Source organism: Caretta caretta, chromosome 3 (assembly GCF_965140235.1).
Source record: "Caretta caretta isolate rCarCar2 chromosome 3, rCarCar1.hap1, whole genome shotgun sequence".
NCBI lineage: Eukaryota > Metazoa > Chordata > Testudines > Cheloniidae > Caretta > Caretta caretta.
Genome location: NC_134208.1, coordinates 169,895,385 through 169,922,782, shown reverse-complemented (window position 1 = coordinate 169,922,782; position 27,398 = coordinate 169,895,385). Strand labels below are relative to the sequence as shown.

Sequence of the window (27,398 nt, the reverse complement as noted above, 5' to 3'; positions counted from 1 at the left end):
AAAAAAAAAAAAAAGCTAAAAGAATGTTAAGAACCATTAGGAAAGTGGATAGAAAATAAGACAGTACATATCCTAATGCCAGTACATATATCTATAGTACACCCACACCTAGAATACTGCATGCAGTTTTGGTTACCCCATCTCACCTATATTAGACATGGACAAGGTACAGAGAGAGCAACAAAAATGATTAGGGGTATGGAATATCTTCCATATGAAGAGATATTAAAAAGACTGGGACTATTCAGCTTGGAAAAGAAATGACTAACGGGGGATATAATAGCAGTCTATAAAATCATGAATTTTGTGGAGAAAGTGAAGAAGGAAGTGTTGTTGTTTACCCTTTCACATAACACAGGAACCAGGGGTCACCCAATGAAGTTAATAGACAGCATGTTTAAAACAAACATAAGGAAATACTACTTCCCGCAACACAGTCAACCTGTGGCACTTATTGCCAGGGGATGTTGTGAAGGCCAAAAGTATAATGGGGTCACAAAAGAAATAGACCTATCCCTCCGTGAATTTATCTACCAATGGCTATTAGCCAAGATGATCAGGGATGCAACCCCATGCTCTGGGTGTCCCTAAGCCTCTGACTGCCAGATGCAGTCAAACCCTGCTGATGGCCCATATGGGGGGGAGGGGGGAAGAGTCAGTATGATTCTACGTAATTGATTTTATTTTGACTTTTACATTTTTAAAAATTAACCTTCTACTGTACTGTTTATGTAATCTTAATGTTGCAAAATGAGGCACCTTAAAGTTAAGGAAATGCCAGAATTAAGACCACCTCATTCACTTTTTTTGCCCTGATCCCACAGACATACCTTTACATACTGTATAAAGCTCATGTGCATGTAAAATTGGGAATGTATTTACATTTTAAGTCTTCTATATGAATCAATGCATAGTTTTTTAAACAAATAAAACTTCCAAAACCTGGACAACTGTATGCCCCACCCCCCATTTGAAAAGATACAATTTTTAACAATAACTGGAACAATCTTAAAATTTCAAGGATGATCAGCTATTGATACCAGATGAGCAAAATTTCAAAATTCTGCCTATTTTGGATGGGAAAAGTTCTGTCTTTGCTGGAAAAAAAAATCAACTGTTTTTGGCAGTTGGGCAAGAATGTGCACTTTATGCCGAATTTTAAATGGACCAAATCCTGATCCTACTGAACGCTAGGGCAAAATTCCCAACAAGCTGTAGTGCGTTCAGGGATTTGGGCCCCGATTCCTTGGCTGCGCAGCAGAAATGACCATTGTACCCCCTAACAGGGCCAAATCCTGCTTCCATTGGAGTCACAGGCACAAACCCCACGGACTTCCCTGGGCTCAGGCAGCCGGGACTTAGCAGGGGGCGGAAGAGCGCGCGCAAGGCTTGGAGCAGCAGCAGGATGGAACGCAGCCCGGGGTCGCTGGCGGCCGCTGACAGCAGCAGGCGGGAACCAGGGCACCGACGGCCGTTGGCCTCGGAGTCGGGACGGCGTCGACCACCGCCACCCAACTGCCGCCCTTTCGAATCTGGGCGCGCCTCTGGCCCGGGGAAAGGGGGCGGCGTCACGCGCAGCTCCACTGCCCTGGCACGCGCCATTCTCCCTCCCCTGTTAGGCTCCCCTCTCCCGTTGCTTCTTTCTTCTAGCCTCTGCCTGTCGGTGTGTCTCCTGCGTGCGCTGCACTTGGTACGGCCCACCTGGAAGATCATGGCGATTGATGGTAAGTAGGCCAATAACGGGCTCCCCTCCTCCTGAACATCCTCCTCCCAGCGGGCATGGGGAGCAGGGGGCTCCCCTGGGCGAGGGACCAGCGGGGCGGAGGGGCTCACTCCCCACTCAGGTAAATAATCCCTGGCAAAGCGGGACTGTGGCGCCGAGCGGTCGCGGTGGTACCCGGGTGGCCGGCTGCGCCGTGGGGTTGGCTGGCTGCAGCCTATGGTGCCCGGCGTCTGTGGCTGCAGCAGGGCAGCTTCCCTAGAGGTGGGTGGGGACGCGGGGGGGGGGGGGTGCTGTTCCCTCCCGGGCCTCTCCCCACCCTGTTGTGGTTGCGCCGAGGAGTCTGAGTAGGTAAATAAATAATCCCCGGGGGTGCCAGGCAGCTGCCACCGGGCGGGTGTTGCCGAGGACTCCGCCTGGGGTGGGGTGAAGCCTCCCCTCGCTGCACGCTCCCCTCTCGCCGGTTGCTGGCTGTGAGAAGACGGAGACTAGCCCAGGGTCTGAGCGCCCCCCACCGTGGTGCGGGGCAGGGGCCCGGGGCGGGGCGCCAGTGGGGTTTGTCTTGCGCCCGCCCACCTCCCTGGTTTTCCAATAGGTGCTAGGCGGAGCCCGGGACGCAGCCTGCTGGGGGGGCTGCCGCTGTTTGCAAGCCCATTGGAATGAGAGGCTCAGGTTTCAGTCGCAGAGATTGTGGATCGCATCGAAACCCACGCAGCATAACCTCCCCCCCCTTCTTCCTCCCTGGGGAGACTTCATCAGTTGCTTTAAAACTCCTTCCCCAAAGGATGGAGTCTCCCTCTTTCTCTCTACTGCCCAGGGAGTGAGACTTGCAGGGCTGTCTGTGTCTGCTCCAGGTTCTTTACACCATCATTTGTTTTTTTTTTTTTTTTTTTAAAGGAGTGGGCACTTGTTGTAGTGTTGGAAGATGACCATCTGTTTAGAAAGGGGTGCCACTCCTGAATCCGCACAGTTTGTTTTGAAACCTCATTCAATCTTGAGAAAAAATATATAAATGTAATTAAAAACTCACAAACCCTCAAACTGTAATTTCCGGTGAAGGAGACTGTAAAGGTACACTGTCAATTTCAGAACGTTTGTCAGAAATTTTTTCCCTTACTGTAGCTGAAATAAGCTATCATTTAAAAAATTCCAGAACTATTTATTAGTTTGGTTATTTTGTACATTTGCCAGCACTTTAGTCAGTTTCACTGTCAAAGGTAGGGGCTTGGCTTCCTATAACTGTGGAAGTTGCTTTATGCAAGCAGATTCCAGTCCCCACACAGAGTCAGGGGGCCCTGTGTGCGTGCAGGGGTTCACCCACATGGAGTAGCTTGCAACATAGGAACCAGAATTGGTCAGTAGAATTCTCCCATGCTGAAAAGCCCCCTTTAAACAGAGGTAGACAAAAATCCCTTCTCAGGTGTCTATGGGGGGGAGAGACAGGACTTCCTATATAATATAAAGGATGTGCTATCATTAATTGGAATCTTTTAAATTAGTCATTCAAAAAAAAATCAAGTTGACAGTGTCCTTTAAAACAGTGCCTTAACTTTTATCCCTAAAATGGAGAATCTCCTCCAAATGCATCAGAGCTTATTGGATCTGAAGATATTTTTTTATCACCCTTTGAATTCTGTATTTGAAATCTATTTTTGAAAGATGAGTGGTAGAAAGAAGAATACTACTAAAAATGTTAAAAAACAAAAAAGATTCAGACTTTCAAAAGTGCTCACTATCTGCAGTGCGGGGCCAGTGTTTCAAAAGAGCTCAGTTTCCACTTGGACACTTAAATAAAGTGGCCTAAACAGGAGCTGAGCTCTCCTGAAAATCTGATGCAAATCCCATTATGAAATTGAGCAGCTAAGTATTGATTTAATTCTCTTGGTGAAGGCAGGAGTTGAAATGAATTTCATTACTATAGGCAAGGGGTAGGCAACCTATGGCATGTGTGTCAAAGGTGGCATGTGAGCTGATTTTCAGTGGCACTCACTCTGCCCCAATCCTGGCAACCGGTCCGGGAGGCTCTACATTTTAATTTAATTTTAAATGAAGCTTAAACATTTTAAAAAACCTTATTTACTTTACATACAACAGTAGTTTAGTTATATATTATAGACTTGTAGAAAGACCTTCTAAAAACGTTAAAATGTATTACTGGCATGCGAAAACTTAAATTAGAGTGAATAAATGAAGACTCGGCACACCACTTCTGAAAGGTTGCCAACCCCTGCTATAGATGTAGCAAGAGTGTAGCATCCATTCTGTTTCATAAATAATATTTTTTTCCAGTTTTAGTGATGTGTATATATAATCCCTTCTCCTTCCCAGTTTGGTTTTCTTCCTTCTTTGGTCTGCTTGTTAGCACCTTGCCTTTGGCTTTAGTGTTTGACAACCCCCTTTACCAGTCAACTAATCAAATTCATGTTTTTATATTAGTTAGCCCTGGTACATGCTACTGCTTTTGTCTTCCCCAGTGCAATCAGAGTAAAGGAGCAGGACTTCTGTCTTACAGCACTCAGATACAGAAATTACTGGGTGTCCAAGACATTTTCACACAATCATTAGACATAAAATATGTTCATAGAAAGTATTTTTTTTTAAAAACACCATGTACTAGTTCAATATTATTATTATTATTTGTAACTACAGGGAATCTGCAAGGTTAAAAATTTCAGCATTTAGAATAAATATCAAAGGGTTTTTTTTAAAACATTTGAAACAAAGTAATTATAGTAACATTTGAAATCTACACAATTAAAATATCAACTTAAAATAGTATTTATTAGCTCTAGTAAAGAAGTACTTTTAATGTATTTAAAATAATTTTAGATATTTTCAATATGTCAGTCATGTTAACATACGCCAGTTTACATCAGTGCTAACTGAAAAACCTAAGTTGTTTTTCTCATGTAAAGCTCTTTATATTAAGAGTTGTAAGGAAGAAAGCAAGTGCAATTTATTTTGATCAGTGAAATTATTTATAGCTACATTTGTACAGTGTGGAAATACTTTGGTTACTGACAAAGCTTTTAAAATGAAGTAGTACTTCATGAGGTGAAGTTTGGGAAGCCACATTTTCTACTAGTAGCTACCATTATAAAACTTGCTGAGATGATTTCTCAAAATAAACATATTGTTATAAAATCATTTAAAGTCAATATGAAGCTGAAATTCCAGTCATTGTGGAGATAGTAATTTTTAAAAAACACATTCACATATTTTTTAAATATCAGATAGGTAGTTTAGGTTTGGCTTGAGCAACTCCAGAAGTACCAGGAAACAGCAGAGGACAACTAGGAAAGGGGCAGGCTGAAATGGGACTACAGAATTACTTTGACAACCTTATCTGTCGTATGTTTCTCACTCCTCAGACAAAACAAGTAAGGCAGAGTGTCAAGTGTAAGATACGTTGGAGGGGTAGATACAGGAAGCACATTGTTTAATATTTCCACTAATAATAGAAGAAGTTAAAGTTTCAACTAATAAAAATTTCAGACAACACAAAAATTGGAGGAGTGGCAAACTCAATCAATGATGGTATCAAATGGAAAAGTGACTGAAAGATTGGAAGAGTGGGCTGCATCAGAGGGGAAAATTGGAAGCAAAATGGAGCAGTAAGTCACCAAAAGTAGCAGTTGAAAGGAACGTATCCTATTAACTGCACTCTGTGACTCTATTAGGGTTGCTTTCCCACAGGTCACTGGGGTTTGGGACTCTGTGGGTTTTCAGGCAGTGTGCTGGGATGGGTGGAGAGTGCACCACTGAGGAGCAATGCTTCTTTCATACTCTAACAGCATAAGTTAATGTTGCTTATAGCAGCTTTAATTTCATTTTCACACCTGCACTCCCTTCTCCCCCCCCTTGGAGAAAGGGCTAAGCTCAGACATATGCTAAAGAGCTTTGGTGAAACAGGACCCAGCTGAGAAGCTGATGATAGCATCTCTTTAGCCATGCTGCATGAAGTATGGAGGGAAAAGTACAGGGACAGAATGGATGCTTTATGATCTGAGATGATGCATTTGGATAGCTCTGTAAATCCTCTACTTCTGCCACCCTTCTGGGCCTTCCCTTCTTGTTCACTCTCTGAAGTTGTACACCTGATTTCCCCAAGGTGAGACTGCAGCTAGAAATTCACCAGTTCAAACTCACTGAGTTCTTAAATTTATACCGACTCTTGCAGGTTTTGCTGGAAGGAGTGGAGGTTGTTTAATATTAATAATTATGAAGGTATACTATGCAACATGAAAAGGAAGTAAATAGCACAGATTCAAATTGAGGGATCATTGGTTAGAAACTAGTAAGTCTGAGAAACGCCTTTTGTAGGACAGTAGACAGTAAATCTAGCAGAGAAATAGCAAACTCAATCTGAGCTTGCAGTGCTTTTTACAAAATACTAACCAAATAACAGTATTTTTCTTTGATGTAAGGAGCCAGAGGGATAATAGTGCTTCTTTGCATAGCTTTGGTGAGACTATACTTGGATTATTGTGTCCAGTTTTGCGCCCCATAAAATAGGAAGGATAAATCTAAAACTAGAGTAAGAACAAATAATTTGGTTCAAGGGCATATGAGGAAGTGCTTAGAGGTAAATTTGCTTACTTTAAAAGAAGGCTTGGACAGGGTACAACTTACAGTTTCATGTATGGCTTCTGTGTAACAGTATAAATGAAGGAAGGAATAAATCAATTACTGATGCTGGCAGGACGAGGACAAATGTCCTGAAGGTTAGGAAGGAAAAGTTTACACTGGGCATTAAGAAAATGTTATTAACAATAAGGAGCAGTCTGTCAGGGATCTAGATTATCATGGGAGATGGTTGAATTTCCATGTTTGTGAGTACTTAAGATCAGGTTAGACTACATATACTGGCCCTTCCCTACACTGCGGTTTTTCTTCAAATCTCCCAACATTACTGTGGAATTGGTTTTAGCTCCACTGGTGCTAGCAATAGTTGGAGTACTAACATAGATCAAATGCTCACGTTACCACCCTGCAGGGTTGGATGACAAGGTGCTTAAAAAAGTTAGGAGCCATTCTGTATTAGTGGTACCACTTACAGAGCTGCATGAATACAACAACATGAGTGCCAAGAAAAGAGATTTTCAGAAAAATCTTAGTGTAGCTGAAACCTAATGGGAATGATACAGAGAATAGCTCTGCAAAATGCAAGAGATTAATTTGGGTTATTCAAGTTGTCTCTTCTGACCCTAATGTTTAGGATTCTATAGGAAGCAGAGGCTTTCATACATTAGAAGGGGGTTGACACACTAAGCTACTGTTGCATTCAAGAGTTGGAAGAGAAGAACTGAATTGTGTAGTAGATTACCAAGTTTATCAAAATATCAAACAAATACCAGCAAATGGTGAACAGTATAGTGATAGCCAAAAAAACTACATTAAAAGAACATGGAAGTTGCAAGTCAACCATTGATAAGATGAAATGAAGACAGAGAGAAGAGAAAAGTGTGGATCCTTAAATTAATAACCAGTAATAATTTTAAATATATACTGTTAGGGATAACTAATGAGTTCAATACCAAGCCCCTTGCCAGTTGCTTTTTTTTATTTTATGAAACTTTTACCTTCATAAGCTGAAATTTTCCAGGCTTATTTTCAGCCCAAAAGGGATTTTGTTTTTTATTTGAGCAAAAACAATTCAGCTGATTTTACTAAAAGAGTAAATCAATTATGCTTTCCCATAATAAAATCTTGCCATGTTTTTCACAGCTTTGTAGCCAAAATGGTTGGAAAACACTGAAATTGGCATTTGAGTAATCCTCTGTAAGGATAAATGCCTTTTGTGAGTTCTTGTAAACTCTGTTTTTTTTATTTGATGGATTTATTACCCTTGAAAATGTCATGCTCTGCATGCACATTTTGCACTGATTTCCCCCCCCCATCCATAAAAGGGATACCAGAGGAATGCTTAGCTTCTTTACACCTTCAATATGCTTTTCATATAAATGTGTGGGAGGGCTTCTGTGTTGTATATGAAGTTTGCAGGAGGGCACATTGCTCTGAGATATCTTACACAAGCAAGTAAATCAAGAGGTTTGCATTTGTATTGGATATTTTGCATCTGTATGTTTTAAAATCCAGTATCAAAGTCTTCCTTGTACAGTTAAGGGGATGAAGTGGTTTGCTCTGAAGTAGGCTTTGGAGTCCTATAGAAACCTGAAGATTTTCACTATTGTTGTTTTAGATTTAATATGTAGTATATATGTTGTGTAAGTATGGCTTACTGTAGTTTTTGTATAATGGTATTTCCTTGACTGTCTGCCATTCACAGTCCATCCGTTCATATGGTCCACAAGTGAGTGAAGTTATATATTGTAGGTGATGGTTTGTAAGATAAAACCTTAATTATTAAAATACATCCCTCACAGAGAACAAAATTTATCATATAAAAAGTCTGTCAGGAAAGATATTAGTTCATTATGACGTATAACCAATGATGTAGAGGAAATTGTATGATATATTGTACTTTGAGCAATAGCATTTGGCCATATAACTAAAGGCTATTGTAATGCATGGACACAGAACTAAGGTTGTACATACAAGATGAAGAGTGATGTTTCCCAACTTTCTTTTTTCAACATCTAGTCTATTATAAAGTTTCAGCTAAATCTATCTGAATGAGCTAAACTTGATCATATGATGCAAAGTTTATAGGCTGGGAGTGCAGAGATTTTAAAAATTGATAAAATTCAACTGTCCTGTCTCCTGTGACTTTATTTGGACAATTTTCTACTTTATGATGCAGTCAGAACTGTGAATACAAACTCAGACACACAGATTTGTGGTAGAAATCTAGATCTTCAATTTAAAATGACGAGAGAGGATTATATTCCATCAGCCATGTTTCAGCTACCTCTTCGTATGCTGGATTCAACATGTGATCTTTATATTTGCGATCAGTCATGTTGGCTAAATAATGGAAAGGTTCCATAGCTTCTCTGAATCATGTTTTGATTTTGTTCTTGTGTGGTTCCAGTTCTTTATTAGTTAGATCAAGCCAAATTTCTAACAGCATTTCAGCAGTAGTGTCACCAGCCTGTAATCTGGGTGGGGTAGAAAGGGATAATTGTAAATTGTTGGAAACAGAGTAATTTTATTTTAAAAATTACTGAAAAATGTACTCTAGAGAAACAAGAAGTGGTAGACCAGCTCCTTTGTCTTACTGACAAATCAGGGAAACCCAAAATCAAAAGATAGGGTAATGAATAACCTGCATCAATCATTCTGACTCCCACTATTTTACTCAAAGGGGTTCTTTTACATACCTTAGGGGACACCAGGATTAAAACCAGTAAAATAATCAGAATTATTAACCATGGATATTTTATTATTGAAGAAAGTAAAAGAAAATATTAAAACAACACAAATGATAAAACACAAGTGATTGGCTACTTTCATTACAATCTCTTCTGTATGTCTGTCTATGGAGAGCTTTTACAGATGTATTTACCTTTGAGAGTGGACCACCACTGGGGATGCTCTTCATTTGATAAGTTAAAACCAAAGTATTTTGTTTTCCCAAATTATTAAGAACCCAGTCTTAGTATCTATTAGATACTTAGAAGCTGTTTATGTATGGACAAAATAATTTGTTTAAGGGTAGATAGAACTTGTCTAGTTATTAATAATCAGCTCGTTTATAACTGGGAAAAGTAAGCAATCTTAACTCAATCCTATGAAACTGAAGGAGGTATTCAAATCGGTGATTTAGAGCAGAAGCCATTTAAAAAGCTGCCTTGAAACATGGCAATTGACCAATATTAAGAATCTTAGATCCAATTAAATCCCTCTTTTCCTTTGTTTCCAGTGTAAAGCCCCTGACTCCTCTTCAGGTGTATGCAGTCTAACCATTTGATGATTAACAGCAGCAACTATTAATAGTTTAATTTATAACAGCATTTTCATATCCCAATAAAATCATTCGAAGAGTTTTAAATTTAATCTCTTGGCAGTGTCTTAGTTAACTTTCTTTCACCAATCCTTGTTGAAATCTTGAGGAGCTATCCTTTGGGTTTTTTTTGTTTTGTTTTTTGTTTTTCCTTAGTTGTTGTGTCAGCTTTCTTATAGAGATGGAAAAGATAAGTTGATGAATGCTTGCTGTTTAAGTAGGGTAGCACAGGATTTGTGTGTGTGTGCCCACTTCTGAGGGTTTTTTTTTTTTTTTTTAAATACTCTTCCTTTTTGTTTCCGTGAAGTTAGGAAGACATCTTTTTCAGGCTTGTTTAGATTCCAAGTTTGTTGCTGTCATCTTTTCATTGGCTTCATGCCATTGGGGTTGGCTTAGGTGCTACCTTCAGCTTCTGAATATGCAGCCAGGTGTTTGTCTCTTTACCCAATGTCCTTAGAGTTACAGTCTATCTGGTATATCAATTAAATGTCTCGGATATTTTGTACAAAGCATAAATTTAAATAACCAATATATCTTTTAAACATAGAACAAAAGAAAATACATAGTATAAAAGTTAAAGCAAGGTAATGTTTAAAATGCAGCTTTTCTTAGTTTGTATAACACTCATGGCTCTATGGCTAAGGTACAATAATCTTCTGAGGCCATTTGCTTGTTCTTGGGAGACAGAAAGCAGAAACCTCTTGTAATTTCTTTAGCCAGCCTGAAATTTTTATAACATAATTAACTAAAACATACCACAGATATCTTTTAAGCATTCTGGCTATAATACATTTGTAGCTATATCTTAATATTCAGTAAAGATGCAGACAAATTTATAATCTAATAAAAACAAATTTTTTATTAATATAATTTTGCATCAATATTGAGGTCTCTCCCTCATATCTATGAAGTTGCTGTAAATTCTTCATATTTTATACAAGAAACTCTAGAAAGCCACTAAATCTATTTTTAAAAAAATGTGTTTTTTTTTCCTTGTGCTCAGTGCAGATTTCAGCATACTTATGGTAGTTGGCTGTAGAGACACAGTTTTTCTCAGTTCTACTAAATTTAATTGAGAAGTTGGGATATCAGTCTTCCAGTTTCATCCAATCAACCAGGAGAGTGATGGTGATTTTTACGTTAATGCTTTTGAACTGTGTTAGTTGATACTTTATTCTCAACAAGCGTCAAGTAGTGTGTTGAATATCAGTATGTTGCTTCAGGATGATTTCAGTTCTCATCTTTTTTTCAATTTATTTTCACTGTTTGAAAATTGGTGAAGACCTCTTTTTGTTTAATTTTTTCTCTGGATTTCTGGATGGGATTTTCAGCAATTTGGACATGGTATTCTGTTTTTTATTTTCATGTGTAGAATCAATAGCATTAAACAAGAATACATTTCCTTGACTAAATGACAGGTTTCAGAGTAGCAGCCGTGTTAGTCTGTATCCGTAAAAAGAAAAGGAGGACTTGTGGCATCTTAGAGACTAACAAATTTATTAGGACATACGCTTTCGTGAGCTACAGCTCACTCACAAAAGCTTATTCTCTAATAAATTTGCTAGTCTCTAAGGTGCCACAAGTACTCCTTTTCTTGACTAAATGTTTGTGGTAATTATTGAATGACTTCTCATTTTCAACCTACCATCTAATGTCAATGTTGATTCTTTTAGCTCTTTCCATAATTTTCTTTCTTCACTAGTGAGTTGAAATCTGTCTAGGGAGAAGTATTTCTGCCTGTGACTATCTTAACGATTTCTGGTTTGAGCCTTTATGCCATAAAAACAGCCAAATCTCCCATCGTTCTTTCAGTTTTTTGTGTGTCAAGGACAAAAATACAATTCCTAAACTAAGCTAAAGTTGAAAAGCTTCTGGAAAACCTGGAACAGGGACTTAAATGATCGTTCTAGCTACATTTTGATAACAGCGGTGACCTTGAAAAAAATCTTTCTTGCAGGATCATCAAACTCATCAATATTTTATCTTTCCCATTCAGTAGATGAATTGCCAGTCAGTGGCACATTTGAGCTTGATGAATCAGAAGAAATAGATTGTCTGCACTTTAAGATGAGCATGGCCCCTTTCTAACTTGCTACTTAACAATTCTTGACTGTTTTTGCATTTTAGTGTGAAAGTTATCTGGTTTTATTCCTTTGATCTATTTGATCCTTTGTATTCTACCATTTCTTTCATCTTCATTCATGTCGAGTAGATAAATTCTTATGCCAATATGAAGGAATCATTAACAGTAATTGTTTTAGCGTATTGATCAGCAGCAGTATAAGCATATACTACACTTAAAATGAGAAATGACCACGTAATAAATTACCCTGTTGAGACTGAAGATCGATGAGCTAGATACCCTTTTACAGAGGAGTGGCATCACCTCTAAATTAAGATTGGGTTCCATTTTTTTTAATTTGGGAAGGATTCATTCTTTGATTTGCATGAAAAATACATTGTATCTTCCCCAAGCTTCAAGCACAGAGTCTGAGTAAAGCCTGCATTTTCAGAGGTATTTTAAACTAAATCTTTTACTTTGAGTTAAAATTAAATGGGACATTGAAACACTTTTAGTGTTTGACTTTTCTTCATATCCCTTTTGCTAACAAATGGTGGTTTTATCATCATTCACACTTTCTATACAGTTATTGCCAGCATTCCTTGAATGTACATTTAATAAAAATAGATTGTAACTAAGCAAAGTTCTAACCATTGTATTTTCTTGTCTTTCCCATCACATTCACAATTTTCCACTACTAAAAATGGCCACCATGTTCCATAATTTACAGTGGGACTGAAACTACCTATTGGGTATGAAATTACTCATGGCCTCAGTAAAGATGGCCACTACTTTATTTGTGGAAGAGATGTCCCCAAAAGGAGAAGTGGCACTTAACCAGTGGGTTGGTTATTTGCTAGACAGCAATATAATGCTAGGAATCAGAATTCTTGGATTCTGTTGCCAGCTGGGAGGGGATAATGGTCTTCAGGTTAGAGTAGTGGGGGGGATTGGGAGTAAGGAATTCTGGGTTCTGTTTCTAATTCTGAGAGGTGCATAGTCTTGTGGTTAGAACCATGGTTACTGATAGCATAGCCAAGCACATAGATTTGGCAAATGCTTTTTGAGGGGCAGAATCAATGACATTGAATTGAGAGGTGCAGCACAGAATCAACAGGCTAGGAGGAAGAGGCATTCAGGTGGCTTTAAAGCCACGAGGGGGTTGCATCTAAGTTATATTAGCCTGCCTTTGGCTGCCCATGGGCAGCAGTGCTGCCCTGAATCTCTGCAGTGCTACATGTTTCAGCCCCACTTCTGACGTACTCCTCCCACACACAGCCATATTATCTCTGGCATGCCCCTATGCAAGGACTTTGAAGGGGATCTTTGGAAGATGGCCTGCAGCTGTCTTCTTCAGTCCCTGCATCAAGATGAATATCTCCTGGAAGGAAATGGATCTTTTTAGAGACTTTTTAGGCTGTTTCCCAGCCCTCTTGCCCAGCATAAAGTGGCAAGAGCAGGGGAGAGACTCTCACCCTGGTGTCTGTCCCAGCTCTGCTAGAGATGACCTTGTGCAACCTCTCAGTTATTTCATATGTGAAAAGCATGGATGATTTTTGCCACCTCATAATATAGGGATATGAGATGTTGCTCAATAATAAGGTCTTTGGAGTGAATGGAATAGATGAGATTTGAACTCATGGTCTTCTGGCTCCCAGCTCAGTACATCTTTCACAGGGCTGAATAATAATTTGTTGGAGAGTTTTTCCTTACCCTTCCATCCCCCAGAAAACTGGGAATCTACTTCACCTGTAATTTAGTATACTTAAGTGCTCACTTGCCATGTGAAAACGAGGCTGCCTCTAGTCAAAATTGCCATCTCTTGGGTCTTTTCAGTCCCACCAGAAACAAGCCACAAACTATCCTTAGGGGAAAGGGTCCTTCCCTGTGGTCTACATTTGGGAAACTGTGAGGAGAAGGTGTATACCGTAACTTTGGCACAACTGGGGAGCAGTGACTAGCATTTCCGGGGGAGAGGAATTTGGAGCTCCAGTTCTGAGATCTCTCCAGCCATGTTAAAGCTTTGTACCTCTGATTATGGGTATGTCTGCACAGCCTATGGAAGTGAGCTTCCGATCCCTGGTCGACAGACTTGGGCTACCCCAAGTCATTGCTTCAAAGCACATGGCTATTTTTAGAGCTCTAGTGTGAGCAAATCCAGAATGGGACAAGATCTCCTACCCTACTTTCAGGAATACGGGAGCTATTGTATTGGAGTTGGAAGTGTAGAGAAAGGCCTTCTTTGTCCCCTCCCTCTCCCACCTTTCTTAACACAGTTAGTCCTTTCCTCACTATGCATGCTGTCTCCCCCTTCCCCAACAGCAAATGTTCCCACTCCCTCTGTAGACTATGCCATAGGGGAAGTCGAGGGCATCCTTATCACCCTTTGGCCTTTTTTTCCCCCCCCTTAAAAAAATAAAAAACCTCTCTCCTATACTTGCTGTATTAAAAATCTGGGAAATTCCATAAACAGAAACTTTGTTTAAAAGGTCTTGAGGTTAGTGGTCCCTCCAGCTCAAGCTCTAAAATTCAAGAAAATGCCTACTAATGGGATATCTCTTTACCATACCTTAATGTTTACACAGCATCTGTACACTGACAGGAACAGACTCTGTTTTCGTAAGGAATATTTTGTCTCCAATATATGAGAAAATGTACTATGTACAACACATTAATTTCCCTTAGAAGGTAACATTAATTACAGTCTCATGCACTCTTCCCCCTTAAACACTTAACACACCACATGCTTAACCTGTACACTTTCTGTCAACACTAAATGTTTGCTGAGGGTCTAATTAAGGTTTTGCATTATGCTGTGAGGGAGATTAATGTATTCTATGTATATTTCCTTATCATTTGCAGTCAGAAAGAAGTTCATTGTGAATACACAGTCTGTTGAGTGGAAACATGTTTAATGGGCATTAATTTATGGTTAAGAGATGTCCTGTAACTTAGTATTACCCTGAGTTTAAGTGTTTGAGTTTGGATGATGTCAAACTTAAATAAAAACTTTGTTTAAATGGAGCGAGTATATTGTGATACAGGAGGGCCAGGGAGCAGTGGTTTTTGCTTCAAAAAAAGAAAAAAAAATTATTTGCATAACACTTACAAAGAATCACCAAGAAGGAAAAAACAAAACTATGCAATAAAACAAAAGCAAACGTAAGGTATAACACAGCAGCCTTCAGGAGGGAGAAGTGTTCAGGCTAGCCTGGGCCCAGAGCAGGGGGGCTTTCTTGACACTCGTGGTCTTCCACCCCCTCGAGTTACCTAGTGCCACGCCCAGTGTCACCGATTATTCCTCTCCTGAGAGTGTCCAACAAGATGGGCATGGCTGCAGGGTGGGCAGTTTGGGGGGGGAGGGAAACGCACACCCACATGTGATAGGACCCCTCCTAGGTGACGGTGATGATGATATCCACAGCGGCAGTAGCTGAGGCCTCTCGCTCTTCCCCTCAATCAAAGGGTCAGATGGAGGGAACCGGACGGGGTCACCGAGCAGAGAACCTCAGACAGCGCCCACCGCTCCTTGAAGGCGTCAAGGGAGTCGGTGGACGTCTCCCAGAGGAACTCCGCCCGGATACGTGAATGTACTGAGGATCGGAAAATGGCCCTACAGTTGCAGGACGCTTCATTGGCCAACCTCCTCTCTCTCTAGTTTTATAGATGGCTGTTTTAGCTAGGGCTAGGAGGAGGTTAACCAGGAGATCCTGCAACTTTGTGGGGCCATGGATGAGGAGTGTAAATAAAAAGGTGAGGGGAAAAGCGCAGCCAAAAGCGTAATAAAATATTCGTGAGGAGCCGGAAAAGGGGCTGCAGCCTGGCACACTCTAAATATACATGTGCCAGGGTTTCCCTCACGTTGCAAAAAGAGCAAGTATCCGGGATGGGGGTGAACTGCATCAAAAACACACCCGTGCTCACAGCTCCGTGAAGGAGCCTCCAACTAATGTCCCCGATGGGCCTCGGGACCAAGGTGGAATACAGGCTGGCCCACCAGGGCTGCTCACCCTCCAAAGGTGGCAGGAGGTCCTGCCACTTTGTATTGGGGTGGGACACCAGCGTGAGGGTGTGAAGCGTGAGTGTGTATAGATGTTTCCTTGGCACAGTTTGGAAGCTGACCGGCTGCAGTGAAAGGGTGAGGGGTTTGTTGGGATCTATGGGGTAGGGGCCCAATTGAAAGGTCTGGCGGGCCTAGGGTAGAGGGTGGGCAGGGTGCGCCCTCATGCAGGGCTCGGCTGAGATAAGCCTGAGCAGCAGGCGTCAAAACAGCCTTCACCTCCTGAAGTATGCGCTGGGGGGGTACGAGGTCTGGAGAGCCCCATGTGCTGAGTGAGTGTCAGGGGATCCAGCCAGTCTCCCTGGTCGTAGTCCAGGAGGTCTCCGACTCTCGTCACTTCTGCCAGGACCAAACTCTGGTGCACGGAGCGGGACTCCGCCACCTGCAGATGGAGCTGGGGGTTGTGTAGCAGGGGCTCCGCGAGGAGAGCCGTTCCCACAGTGGCCGCCGCAGACGTGGTAGTTGAAAACAGTTTCCAGGTCAGGAGGAGGTCCTGGCAGAAGACCGGCAGCCCGGAGAGGTCTCACGGAAGGCCTCTCGGACAGAGATAAAAGAGCTGCCGGTCATATCGGAGCCCTTGGAAGCGACGCAGGAAGGAGTGCGCTAGTTTGCTCCACGTCGAACTACCTGCACTATAGAGGAGCCTCTGCAGGGCCTGGAGGCGGAAGACACAGTGCAGACACTTCAGTCCCTGTCTTCCTTCCTTCAGGGCTAGATGAAGAACCCCAACAGGGGCCCAGTGCATTCCTGACCAAAAGAACTCTAGAATCGATGTCCGGAGGTTGGTCAGGAAACCCGGGGCCAGGACCAGGGTGTTGAGCTGGTACCAGAGCATAGACAGGACTAGTTGGTTAAGCACCAGCGCTCTCCCTCGGAGGGAGAGACATAGTCAGGGTACAGGGGAAATATATAAGCCTTAGGCTAATTAAAGCATGGCTCCCTGTAGACTAGGGAGGGTTGCTACAGGTTAATTGGAGCACCTGTAGTCAATTAAGCCCTGTCAGGAACCTAATAAAACCCCCTGCTTCAGGCAGTTGGGGAGGAGGAGGAAGGAAAGAGGACTGGAGCTTGGAGGTGTGTTGTAAGATTTGATAAACCAGAGAACTGAAGTAAGGGAGACCCTGCCCCAACAGAAGAGGGAGACTTTCTCCCTCAACATCTAAGGACCAAAGTTTCCCCACTGAAGGGGGAAGAGGGTAAGAACCTGTAGGGGTTGAGAGGGGCTGGGGCTCAGAGTGAGGAGCAAACCCAGACCCCTCCCCCACTTCCCTTCTCTACCACCTTTTCGGCCCACTATCAGGGACCTCAGCATCCCAAGAGCAGGGGCAAGGGCTGGCATCTTAGCCCCCTGCCAAGAAAAGCACAGGACCCACCATACTAGTATTGGCTATCTTGCCACTATATATATATATATACACACTCCTCTTTTTAACACTTAATGGCACTTTATTTCACCCAATAACCAAGCTTTTCTCTCATCCCATTCTTTTTCTCTAGGCTTCTAGACAATTCTTAACTTTCCCTAGTAGGCATAACAAGTTTCAATGTTCTCATTGCTTCCCTTTGAACGTTTTGGAATAGTTAGTTTTCATTCACAGTCTGAAATTACAGCCTAATTTTTCTAGTAACAAAGAGCTTTCAAGTACTGTATATGTTATGCCCATTTAAGTACTTTAAAGTAACATAAGTTTAAAAAAACCCTCGCCAAATGGAAAAACTTGATAAAACTGGGGATGATGGGAACGACACCAATAACCTCTATGTTTTTTTCCTGAGGGGATAAAACCTGTTTTGTACAACTTATCAATTAGACATTGCAACAGAGTGTCAACGTGATGTTCTAAAACTGGCTTTCTGAAACTCCATGTGCTGATCAAGTGGCTCACCAACTTTTCAGAACTAGAGGACTTGGTTTATAGTTAGGAAAAAGTTTGGGGTGACTAGCTCACAGATTTCTATGTGTAAAGTCCACATGAAAAGTTTAGGGATAATTTAATATTCAGTTTAATACATTGAATCCAGTGCATGAATAATTGCATCTTTAGTAGAATAGTAATACCAAAGAACTGTTTGAGTTTTCATATTTCCTATTTACATATAATATCCTCTGAAAAAAGGAACTTGTTTTATTCTTTTGGAATGTCCTCATTAAGTGACACTCAGTTTTCCCCCTTTATCTTTTTTGCAGTTTGTAAAACTCATTAAATATTAGAATACATTTCATAATATCTATTTCCTATTTTCTAATGTTGTTTTTCTCAAATAGGTGGAGAACGAACCTGTGGTGTACATGAGCTAATCTGCATTAGAAAAGGTACACAATTTTTTAAAATGGGTGTTTAATTTTAAGGCTAATTTTTGGGAACAATGAAATATTTTAAATTGGTTATTTATGCTATACTTTCAAATTGCTGTAAAATTACTTCTGTTTAATTTGTATGCAGTGTTTGTTGAAGCTATGTCAGTCCCAGGATATTAGAGAGGCGAGGTGGGTGAGGTAATATCTTTTATTGGACCAATGTCTGATGGTGAGAGACAAGCTTTGGAGCTTACATAGAGCTCTTCTTCAGGTCTGGGAAACTTAGGCTATGTCTACACTACAGACCTTATAGTGTCACAGCTGTACCGCTGCAGCTGCACCACTGTAAGGTGTCCCATGTAGCTGCTCTATGCTGATGGGGGAGAGAGAGCTCTCCCATTGTCGTAATTAATCCACCCCCAACGAGCGGCGGTAGCTATGTTGGTGGGAGAAGCTCTTCCATTGACCTAGTACTGTCCACACCGGCACTTCTGTCGAAGAAATTTATGTCACTCAGGTGTGTGTGGGTGTTCCTGACCAACAAAAGTTTGACTGACAAAAGTGCTCGTGTAGATATAGCCTTAGGCTATGGCTATACTAGAGAGCTTTCAGCAGTGCTGCTGCACTGATGCAGCTGCGCTACTGGGGGTTATCTAGTGTAGCCACTCTAAGACGATGGGAGGTTAATCCACCCCCAACGAACAGCAGCAGTTTGTGCTGACCACACTGGTGCTTCTGTTGGTGAAGCTTATGGTGCTCAGGGGTGTGGTTTATTTACATCCCTGAGCAATGTAACTGGATCCTCTGACTCCTGCCTCTGCTCTGGTCCACAGACCACTCAGAGACCTTTGTGCTGGTCCGACACCTTGAGTAGTTTGTTTACAATGTGGGTTCCCCACCGCTTCATACCACATATGGCTCTGCTCCAACTGTCCTAGGGAGTCCCTAGCTCCTGCAACAAGCAGGAAAGAGCAAATTCTCTACTCCTCCTACTGTCTGCTTTCCCCACCTTCTACTTTCTTCCTATGCCTATTTATAGCCTCTGCTTAATGGCTTAATTAGCCTTCCAGCTCTATTTCCCCAAACAATTAGGCACACTCTGTTTAACCAGCTCCATTCTGGATTGTTTGAGTGGAGCTGCCATGACCAAAGTGTGTGCCCAGCTGCTCTTGCCTAGCACTCTGTTACAAACGACATAAGTTGGATCAACATTAATGGCTGCGTAGACATAGCCTTCCTTAGTGTCACAACTAAATACAAGATGGAACAGATTGTTTAGCATAAGTAGTTAACACATATTTCAAGGGACCATTCAAGGTGAAGTGGCCTTTTAAAACCCCTCCAGTCATAGGAAGAAAGGAGAGGGTCAGGGGAAATAGCTGGGGCTAGTTGCTAATGAATTATAGATTGTTGTAATAAGCCACAAATCCAGTGTGTCTATTCAGTCCGTGTTTTTTGGTATCTAGCAAACTTATAAATTTAAACTCCCAGGCTCATCTTTTGACAGTGTTGTGCAGGTTTCCTTTGAGGATGAGGACTGATAAGTCTGTGTAGTAAGTCTTAGGCTGCTTGTGTATTCTCTCTGCATGCTGCACTGGCTCTGGGCAGATAGGCCATACAGAAGACTGTGATCCAACTTCTCAATCAGACCACAAGACTTGGTTTGGTAGCGAAGGCACCTAGCCAGGTTTATTGTCAATGAAGCATGGTCCTAGTTCCCCGGATCAGTGTCTACAGTTATACTAGCATATGCATGCCCATTGCACTGGATGTAGCTTGGTGAATGGTGGGACTTTCCATTCCCTTCTTGGCTGGCCAAAGACGCACCCTCTGTGACCTTTCTTTTATATACTGATGCAAACAAGTTACATATTGCCAACTTGATGTATTGAGGTGATTAGTTACCACCTTTTACCTTATACATGTTGGTTCAATCAAACATCTCTATTCATCACCCTGTCATCGTAACCTTTTCTTTAAGAGAGTGTTAGTGTGTCCTTGTATCATCTTCGGGGAGTGTGTTTACACCATAACCCTGTATCAGGGTGTTCTGGTAACACCCTTCTGGAATGTGTTTCCATGAGTGTCCTGTGCCTAGCACTACTTAAGAATGTGTGTTTTTTGCAATGCCAGCCCAGTTCTTGCCAGGTTCTATGAACTTGAAAGCAGGCATGTTTTGTAACAGGGCCTGATTTCTACTCACAGCTGACTTTTGCTAACTTTGGCTTCTATGTACAAGGCTTGACCACTGTTTTAGTTCAGGCCTCTTATACCAAGCGTCATGTGTCAGGCTCTCTCTTTCTACTACTGTCCGATATAGAGTGATTGCTTTATGAAAAGTGTTCAGCAGGTGATGTGGTGTTTTTGTCTTTTATCATTTTCGTGTGAGTTCATTTTGAGAGTGTAGTGATTGTCTGGTTTCACCAGCATAGTTGCTGTTTGGGCATTTAGTGCACTGGATACCATATGTTGTGATAGGCACGTGTAGGACCCCTGGATTTTGAAAGATGTGTTTAGGGATGTAAATATTTAAAAAGTTAACCATTTAAACAATTAAAATTATATAGTTTAACTGATTAAAGGGAGAGGGGCTGGGGTCAGAGGCTGGGTCTGGGGCTGCTCCGGCCGGCCTGTGGGGTTGTGGCTGGGGTTGGCTGGCCTGGGGCTGCTCCGGCTGGCACGGCCCGGGGCTGGGGGGTTAATGTTTAGGGTGGGTTAACGTTAAGATTAATGCTTATCGGTTAACCATTTAATATTTTACATCCCTAGTGGAGATATGTCTGCAGGTTTTGTATCTGTTCTGGCAGGGTCTGGTGCCGCTTTGAGTTAGTGTCCTGGTCTGTGGGTAGCTTCCTTCTGGTGATTAACTTGGAGAGGTTGTGAGGTTCTTCAAAGGACCGAAGAGGGGTTCAGGAAAGGATATTTCAGGATGGAGTCACCATCAAGGAGGAGTTGTATTTGTATGATGCAACCCTATCTGGGTTCCAGTGTTGGGTGGTAGGTGCCAACTAGGGGTATGGGTCAGAGGTGGTTTTATTTCTGTATTGAAATATGTTGTTCCATTTAGTTTAATAGTCATTGGAAGTTGTGTTTGTATTTTGGCTTGTGGGTGCACTGTGCAGGTGATCTTAGGGCTTGTCTATGCTATGCAGCTTTTAGCGATGAGGCTGTGTCAACACAGCTTAGTCACTAAAAGTCAGCGAGTGTGAATGCTCTTCTGCGTTATTTTCTCGGCACTTTTGCCGACAAAATACTTCCAATCCTCCCCCCCCCCCCCCCGAGCAACATAAGCTTTATCAGCAGGAGAGCACTCCTGCCAACAAAGCTGCATTCGCACTGCTGCTTGCGTCAGCAAAACTTTTGTCTTTTGCGGGGGGGGCTTTTTTTAAGTATCTGCAAAAGAAAAAAGTTTTGGCAATAACTGTGCTGTGTAGACATACCCTAAGTCTAGTTCTTAATCTGGTGTCCTTATGACCATACTTATTGATACTGTTTTTCATATTATCATGCTTGCAAACTTATTTTATTTATGTAGTGTGCACATCTGACATTCTCTAAGTGCATGAACATTTTTTCAGTTTGAAGAAAAGCCCTAAAAACAACAAAGCTCTATGCAAGACATCAGGCAACCTTCATTACCATGACATGACATAACCATTCAAACCTCAGAGAAAGAGAAACATTATAATTTTAGTAAATTTTCAAAACCTCCAAAGTTTATTGAAAACAGAATTTCATAATGAAAGCTCTCAACTTGAAGTAAGATTTAATACTTCCTGACCTACTAGAGCTGAGGTATAATTTGCAGCAGTTTGTGTGCGTGACCTGTGAGGTATAATTCATAACACCTACTAGAGCTTGAAACAAATGCTGCATACCACTGGAAAGTGAGAGCTCTTATTCTGGTGGTACAAAATATCTGGTTTTACCTCTTGTAGTTTGTGAGCTACTAAATCTTACACATGTCATTGGTCCAAAGTTGAATGTTGCCCATCATGTGTCTCAGACAAGTGTGGTTTTGGCAGGAAATTTCCTCTTTGGGGAGGAGCATGTGATTCAAACCCCCCTCTCCCCTGGTGTGTGAGGTTCTACTTGTTTTAAAAAGAAAAATCTTTGTATCAAAACTGCTTTTTATCAAATGGTGCTGCAAATTTATGTGGCTATCAAAGATACCTACCCAAAATACAGGAGGCAAATATATATACACCATGTACACACATTTATCACTGTACACTATTAAAATATGCAAACATTAGGATGGCATGTTTTTTAATGGTATTGCAGGTTAGATATTTTCCTGTTAAACACAGTTAAGTGTTTTGGCACAGTGGGCACACAGATTTTCTATTAACTTCAGAGACCATATTTCAAAATATATTTATGATTTGGTACTGTTTTTCTCTGCATTTTTAGTTGCATTCATTTATCCATAAACCCTTACTCATTTCTATAGCTAGAGGGGACATTCAGGGGCGCTATTTGCCACTACTTACTACTATTTCCCCTTAATCTGAACTGGCCAAGTCTCTTATTGTCCATTGGTGTATGTGCACTAGTTTCTGCACAGTCTTAGGGTATGTCTACACTACGGAATAAGGTCGAATTTATAGAAGTCGGTTTTTTAGAAATCGGTTTTATAAATTCGAGTGTGTGTGTCCCCACAGTAAATGCTCTAAGTGCATTAAGTGCATTAACTCGGCGGAGCGCTTCCACAGTACCGAGGCAAGCGTCGACTTCCGGAGCGTTGCACTGTGGGTAGCTATCCCACAGTTCCCGCAGTCTCCGCTGCCCATTGGAATTCTGGGTTGAGATCCCAATGCCTGATGGGGCTAAAACATTGTCGCGGGTGGTTCTGGGTACATATCGTCAGCCTCCCGTTCCCTCCCTCCCCCCGTGAAAGCAAGGGCAGACAATCATTTCGCGCCTTTTTTCCTGAGTTACCTGTGCAGACGCCATACCATGGCAAGCATGGAGCCCGCTCAGGTAACCGTCACCCTATGTCTCCTGGGTGCTGGCAGACGCGGTACGGCATTGCTACACAGTAGCAGCAACCCCTTGCCTTGTGGCAGCAGACGGTACAGTACGACTGGTAGCCGTCATCGTCATGTCTGAGGTGCTCCTGGTCGCCTCTGTGAGGTCGATCAGGAGCGCCTGGGCAGACATGGGCACAGGGACTAAATTTGGAGTGACTTGACCAGGTCATTCTCTTTAGTCCTGCAGTCAGTCCTATTGAACCGTCTTATGGTGAGCGGGCAGGCGATACGGACTGCTAGCAGTCGTGCTGTACCATCTTCTGCCGAGCAGTCATGAGATGTGGATGGCATGCAGTCCGTCTGCTGCCAGCCAAAGATGTAAAAGATAGATGGAGTGGGTCAAAACAAGAAATAGACCAGATTTGTTTTGTACTCATTTGCTTCCCCCCCCTCCCCTGTCTAGGGGACTCATTCTTCTAGATCACACTGCAGTCAAGGTGCAGCGAGGTAAATCTAGCCATGTATCAATCAGAGGCCAGGCTAACCTTCTTGCTCCAATAAGGACAATAACTTAGGTGCACCATTTCTTATTGGAACCCTCTGTGAAGTCCTGCCTGAAATACTCCTTGATGTAAAGCCACCCCCTTTGTTGATTTTAGCTCCCTGAAGCCAACCCTGTAAGCGCCCCTCCCAGCGTCAGAGCAATGGCAAACAATCGGGCATCTGAGAGTGCTGTCCAGAGCAGTCACAATGGAGCGCTCTGATGGGGCTAAAACATTGTCGCGGGTGGTTCTGGGTACGTGTCGTCAGGCCCCCGTTCCCTCCCTCCCTCCGTGAAAGCAAGGGCAGACAATCATTTCGCGCCTTTTTTCCTGAGTTACCTGTGCAGACGCCATACCACAGCAAGCATGGAGCCCGCTCAGGTAACCGTCACCCTATGTCTCCTGGGTGCTGGCAGACGCGGTACGGCTTTGCTGCACAGTAGCAGCAACCCCTTGCCTTCTGGCAGCAGACGGTGCAATACGACTGGTAGTCGTCCTCATCGTGTCCGAGGTGCTCCTGGCCGCGTCGGCTGGGAGCGCCTGGGCAGACATGGGCGCAGGGACTAAATTTGGAGTGACTTGACCAGGTCATTCTCTTTAGTCCTGCAGTCAGTCCTATTGAACCATCTTATGGTGAGCAGGCAGGCGATACGGACTGCTAGCAGTCGTACTGTACCATCTTCTGCCAGGCAGGCAAGAGATGAGGATTGCTAGCAGTCGTATTGCACCATCTTCTGCCAGGCAGGCAAGAGATGGGGATGGCTAGCAGGCGTACTGTACCATCTTCTGCCAAGCAGCCATGAGATGTGGATGGCATGCAGTCCTTCTGCACCGTCTGCTGCCAGCCAAAGATGTAAAAGATAGATGGAGTGGGTCAAAACAAGAAATAGACCAGATTTGTTTTGTACTCATTTGCCTCCTCCCCTGTCTAGGGGACTCATTCCTCTAGGTCACACTGCAGTCACTCACAGAGAAGGTGCAGCGAGGTAAATCTAGCCATGTATCAATCAGAGGCCAGGCTAACCTCCTTGTTCCAATAACAACGATAACTTAGGTGCACCATTTCTTATTGGAACCCTCCGTGCAGTCCTGCCTGAAATACTCCTTGATGTACAGGCACCCCCTTTGTTGATTTTAGCTCCCTGAAGCCAACCCTGTAAGCCGTGTCGTCAGTCGCCCCTCCCTCCGTCAGAGCAACGGCAGACAATCGTTCCGCGCCTTTTTTCTGTGCGGACGCCATACCACGGCAAGCATGGAGCCCGCTCAGCTCACTTTGGCAATTAGGAGCACATTAACCACCACACGCATTATTCAGCAGTATATGCAGCACCAGAACCTGGCAACGCGATACCGGGCGAGGAGGCGACGTCAGCGCGGTCCCGTGAGTGATCAGGACATGGACACAGATTTCTCTGAAAGCATGGGCCCTGCCAATGCATGCATCATGGTGCTAATGGGGCAGGTTCATGCTGTGGAACGCCGATTCTGGGCTCGGGAAACAAGCACAGACTGGTGGGACCGCATAGTGTTGCAGGTCTGGGACGATTCCCAGTGGCTACGAAACTTTCGCATGCGTAAGGGCACTTTCATGGAACTTTGTGACTTGCTTTCCCCTGTCCTGAAGCGCATGAATACCAAGATGAGAGCAGCCCTCACAGTTGAGAAGCGAGTGGCGATAGCCCTGTGGAAGCTTGCAACGCCAGACAGCTACCGGTCAGTTGGGAATCAATTTGGAGTGGGCAAATCTACTGTGGGGGCTGCTGTGATGCAAGTAGCCCACGCAATCAAAGATCTGCTGATATCAAGGGTAGTGACCCTGGGAAATGTGCAGGTCATAGTGGATGGCTTTGCTGCAATGGGATTCCCTAACTGTGGTGGGGCTATAGATGGAACCCATATCCCTATCTTGGCACCGGAGCACCAAGCCGCCGAGTACATAAACCGCAAGGGGTACTTTTCAATAGTGCTGCAAGCTCTGGTGGATCACAAGGGACGTTTCACCAACATCAACGTGGGATGGCCGGGAAAGGTGCATGATGCTCGCATCTTCAGGAACTCTGGTCTGTTTCAAAAGCTGCAGGAAGGGACTTTATTCCCAGACCAGAAAATAACTGTTGGGGATGTTGAAATGCCTATATGTATCCTTGGGGACCCAGCCTACCCCTTAATGCCATGGCTCATGAAGCCGTACACAGGCAGCCTGGACAGTGGTCAGGAGCTGTTCAACTACAGGCTGAGCAAGTGCAGAATGGTGGTAGAATGTGCATTTGGACGTTTAAAGGCGCGCTGGCGCAGTTTATTGACTCGCTTAGACCTCAGCGAAACCAATATTCCCACTGTTATTACTGCTTGCTGTGTGCTCCACAATATCTGTGAGAGTAAGGGGGAGACGTTTATGGCGGGGTGGGAGGTTGAGGCAAATCGCCTGGCTGCTGGTTACGCGCAGCCAGACACCAGGGCGGTTAGAAGAGCACAGGAGGGCGCGGTACGCATCAGAGAAGCTTTGAAAAACAGTTTCATGACTGGCCAGGCTACGGTGTAAAAGTTCTGTTTGTTTCTCCTTGATGAACCCCCCCGCCCCTTGGTTCACTCTACTTCCCTGTAAGCTAACCACCCTCCCCTCCTCCCTTTAATCATTGCTTGCAGAGCCAATAAAGTCATTGCTGCTTCACAGTCATGCATTCGTTATTCATTCATCACACAAACAGGGGGATGACTACCAAGGTATCCCAGGAGGGGTGGTGGAGGAGGGAAGGAAAATGCCACACAGCACTTTAAGCACAGCACTTTAAAAGTTTACAACTTTAAAATTTATTGAATGACAGCCTTCTTTTTTTTGGGCAATCCTCTGTGGGGGAGTGGCTGGTTGGCCGGAGGCCTCCCCACCGTGTTCTTGGGCGTCTGGGTGTGGAGGCTATGGAACTTGGGGAGGAGGGCGGTTGGTTACAGAGGGGCTGCAGTGGCAGTCTGTGCTCCAGCTGCCTTTGCTGCAGCTCAACCATACACTGGAGCATACTGGTTTGGTCCTGCAGCAGCCTCAGCATTGAATCCTGCCTCCTCTCATCACGCTGCCGCCACCTTTGAGCTTCAGCCCTGTCTTCAGCCCGCCACTTACTCTCTTCAGCCCGCCACTTACTCTCTTCAGCCCTCCACCTCTCCTCCCGGTCATTTTGTGCTTTCCTGCACTCTGACATTATTTGCCTCCACGCATTCGTCTGTGCTCTGTCAGTGTGGGAGGACAGCATGAGCTCGGAGAACATTTCATCGCGAGTGCGTTTTTTTTTCTTTCTAAGCTTCACTAGCCTCTGGGAAGGAGAAGATCCTGTGATCATTGAAACACATGCAGCTGGTGGAGAAAAAAAAGGGACAGCGGTATTTAAAAAGACACATTTTATAAAACAGTGGCTACACTCTTTCAGGGTAAACCTTGAAAGTTAACATTACATACATAGCACATGTGCTTTCGTTACAAGGTCGCATTTTGCCTCCTCCCACCGCGTGAACGGATTTTGGTTGAATGCCAGCAAACATACACTGCAATGCTTTGTTCTACAGTGATTCCCCAGTACGTGTTGCTGGCCTGGAGTGGTAAAGTGTCCTACCATGAAGGACGAAATAAGGCTGCCCTCCCCAGAAACCTTTTGCAAAGGCAGAACCGCAAATGCCAGGGCAAAGTAATCCTTTCACATGCTTGCTTTTAAACCATGTATAGCATTTTAAAAGGTACACTCACCAGAGGTCCCTTCTCCGCCTGCTGAGTCCAGGAGGCAGCCTTGGGTGGGTTCGGGGGGTACTGGCTCCAGGTCTAGGGTGAGAAACAGTTCCTGGCTGTCGGG

At 43.3% G+C, this 27,398-nt stretch overlaps 1 protein-coding gene across 3 annotated transcripts in view; it reads left to right on the top strand.

The window, feature by feature from the left end:
* Positions 1-1,314: 1,314 nt before the first annotated feature.
* The window catches only part of SYT14 (synaptotagmin 14), a 185,477-nt gene continuing 159,393 nt past the window's right edge, over positions 1,315-27,398 (top strand). The window contains exons 1-2 of one of the 3 annotated variants that reach the window (XM_048843073.2): positions 1,315-1,724; positions 18,015-18,062. In XM_048843073.2, the coding sequence (XP_048699030.2) occupies positions 1,406-1,724; positions 18,015-18,062 (367 nt within the window). In that variant the 5' untranslated portion in view covers positions 1,315-1,405. Of the gene's footprint in view, positions 1,725-1,773; positions 1,845-18,014; positions 18,063-27,398 lie in introns of those variants that run through there. The other 2 variants (XM_048843074.2, XM_048843075.2) reach the window with 2 other exon arrangements.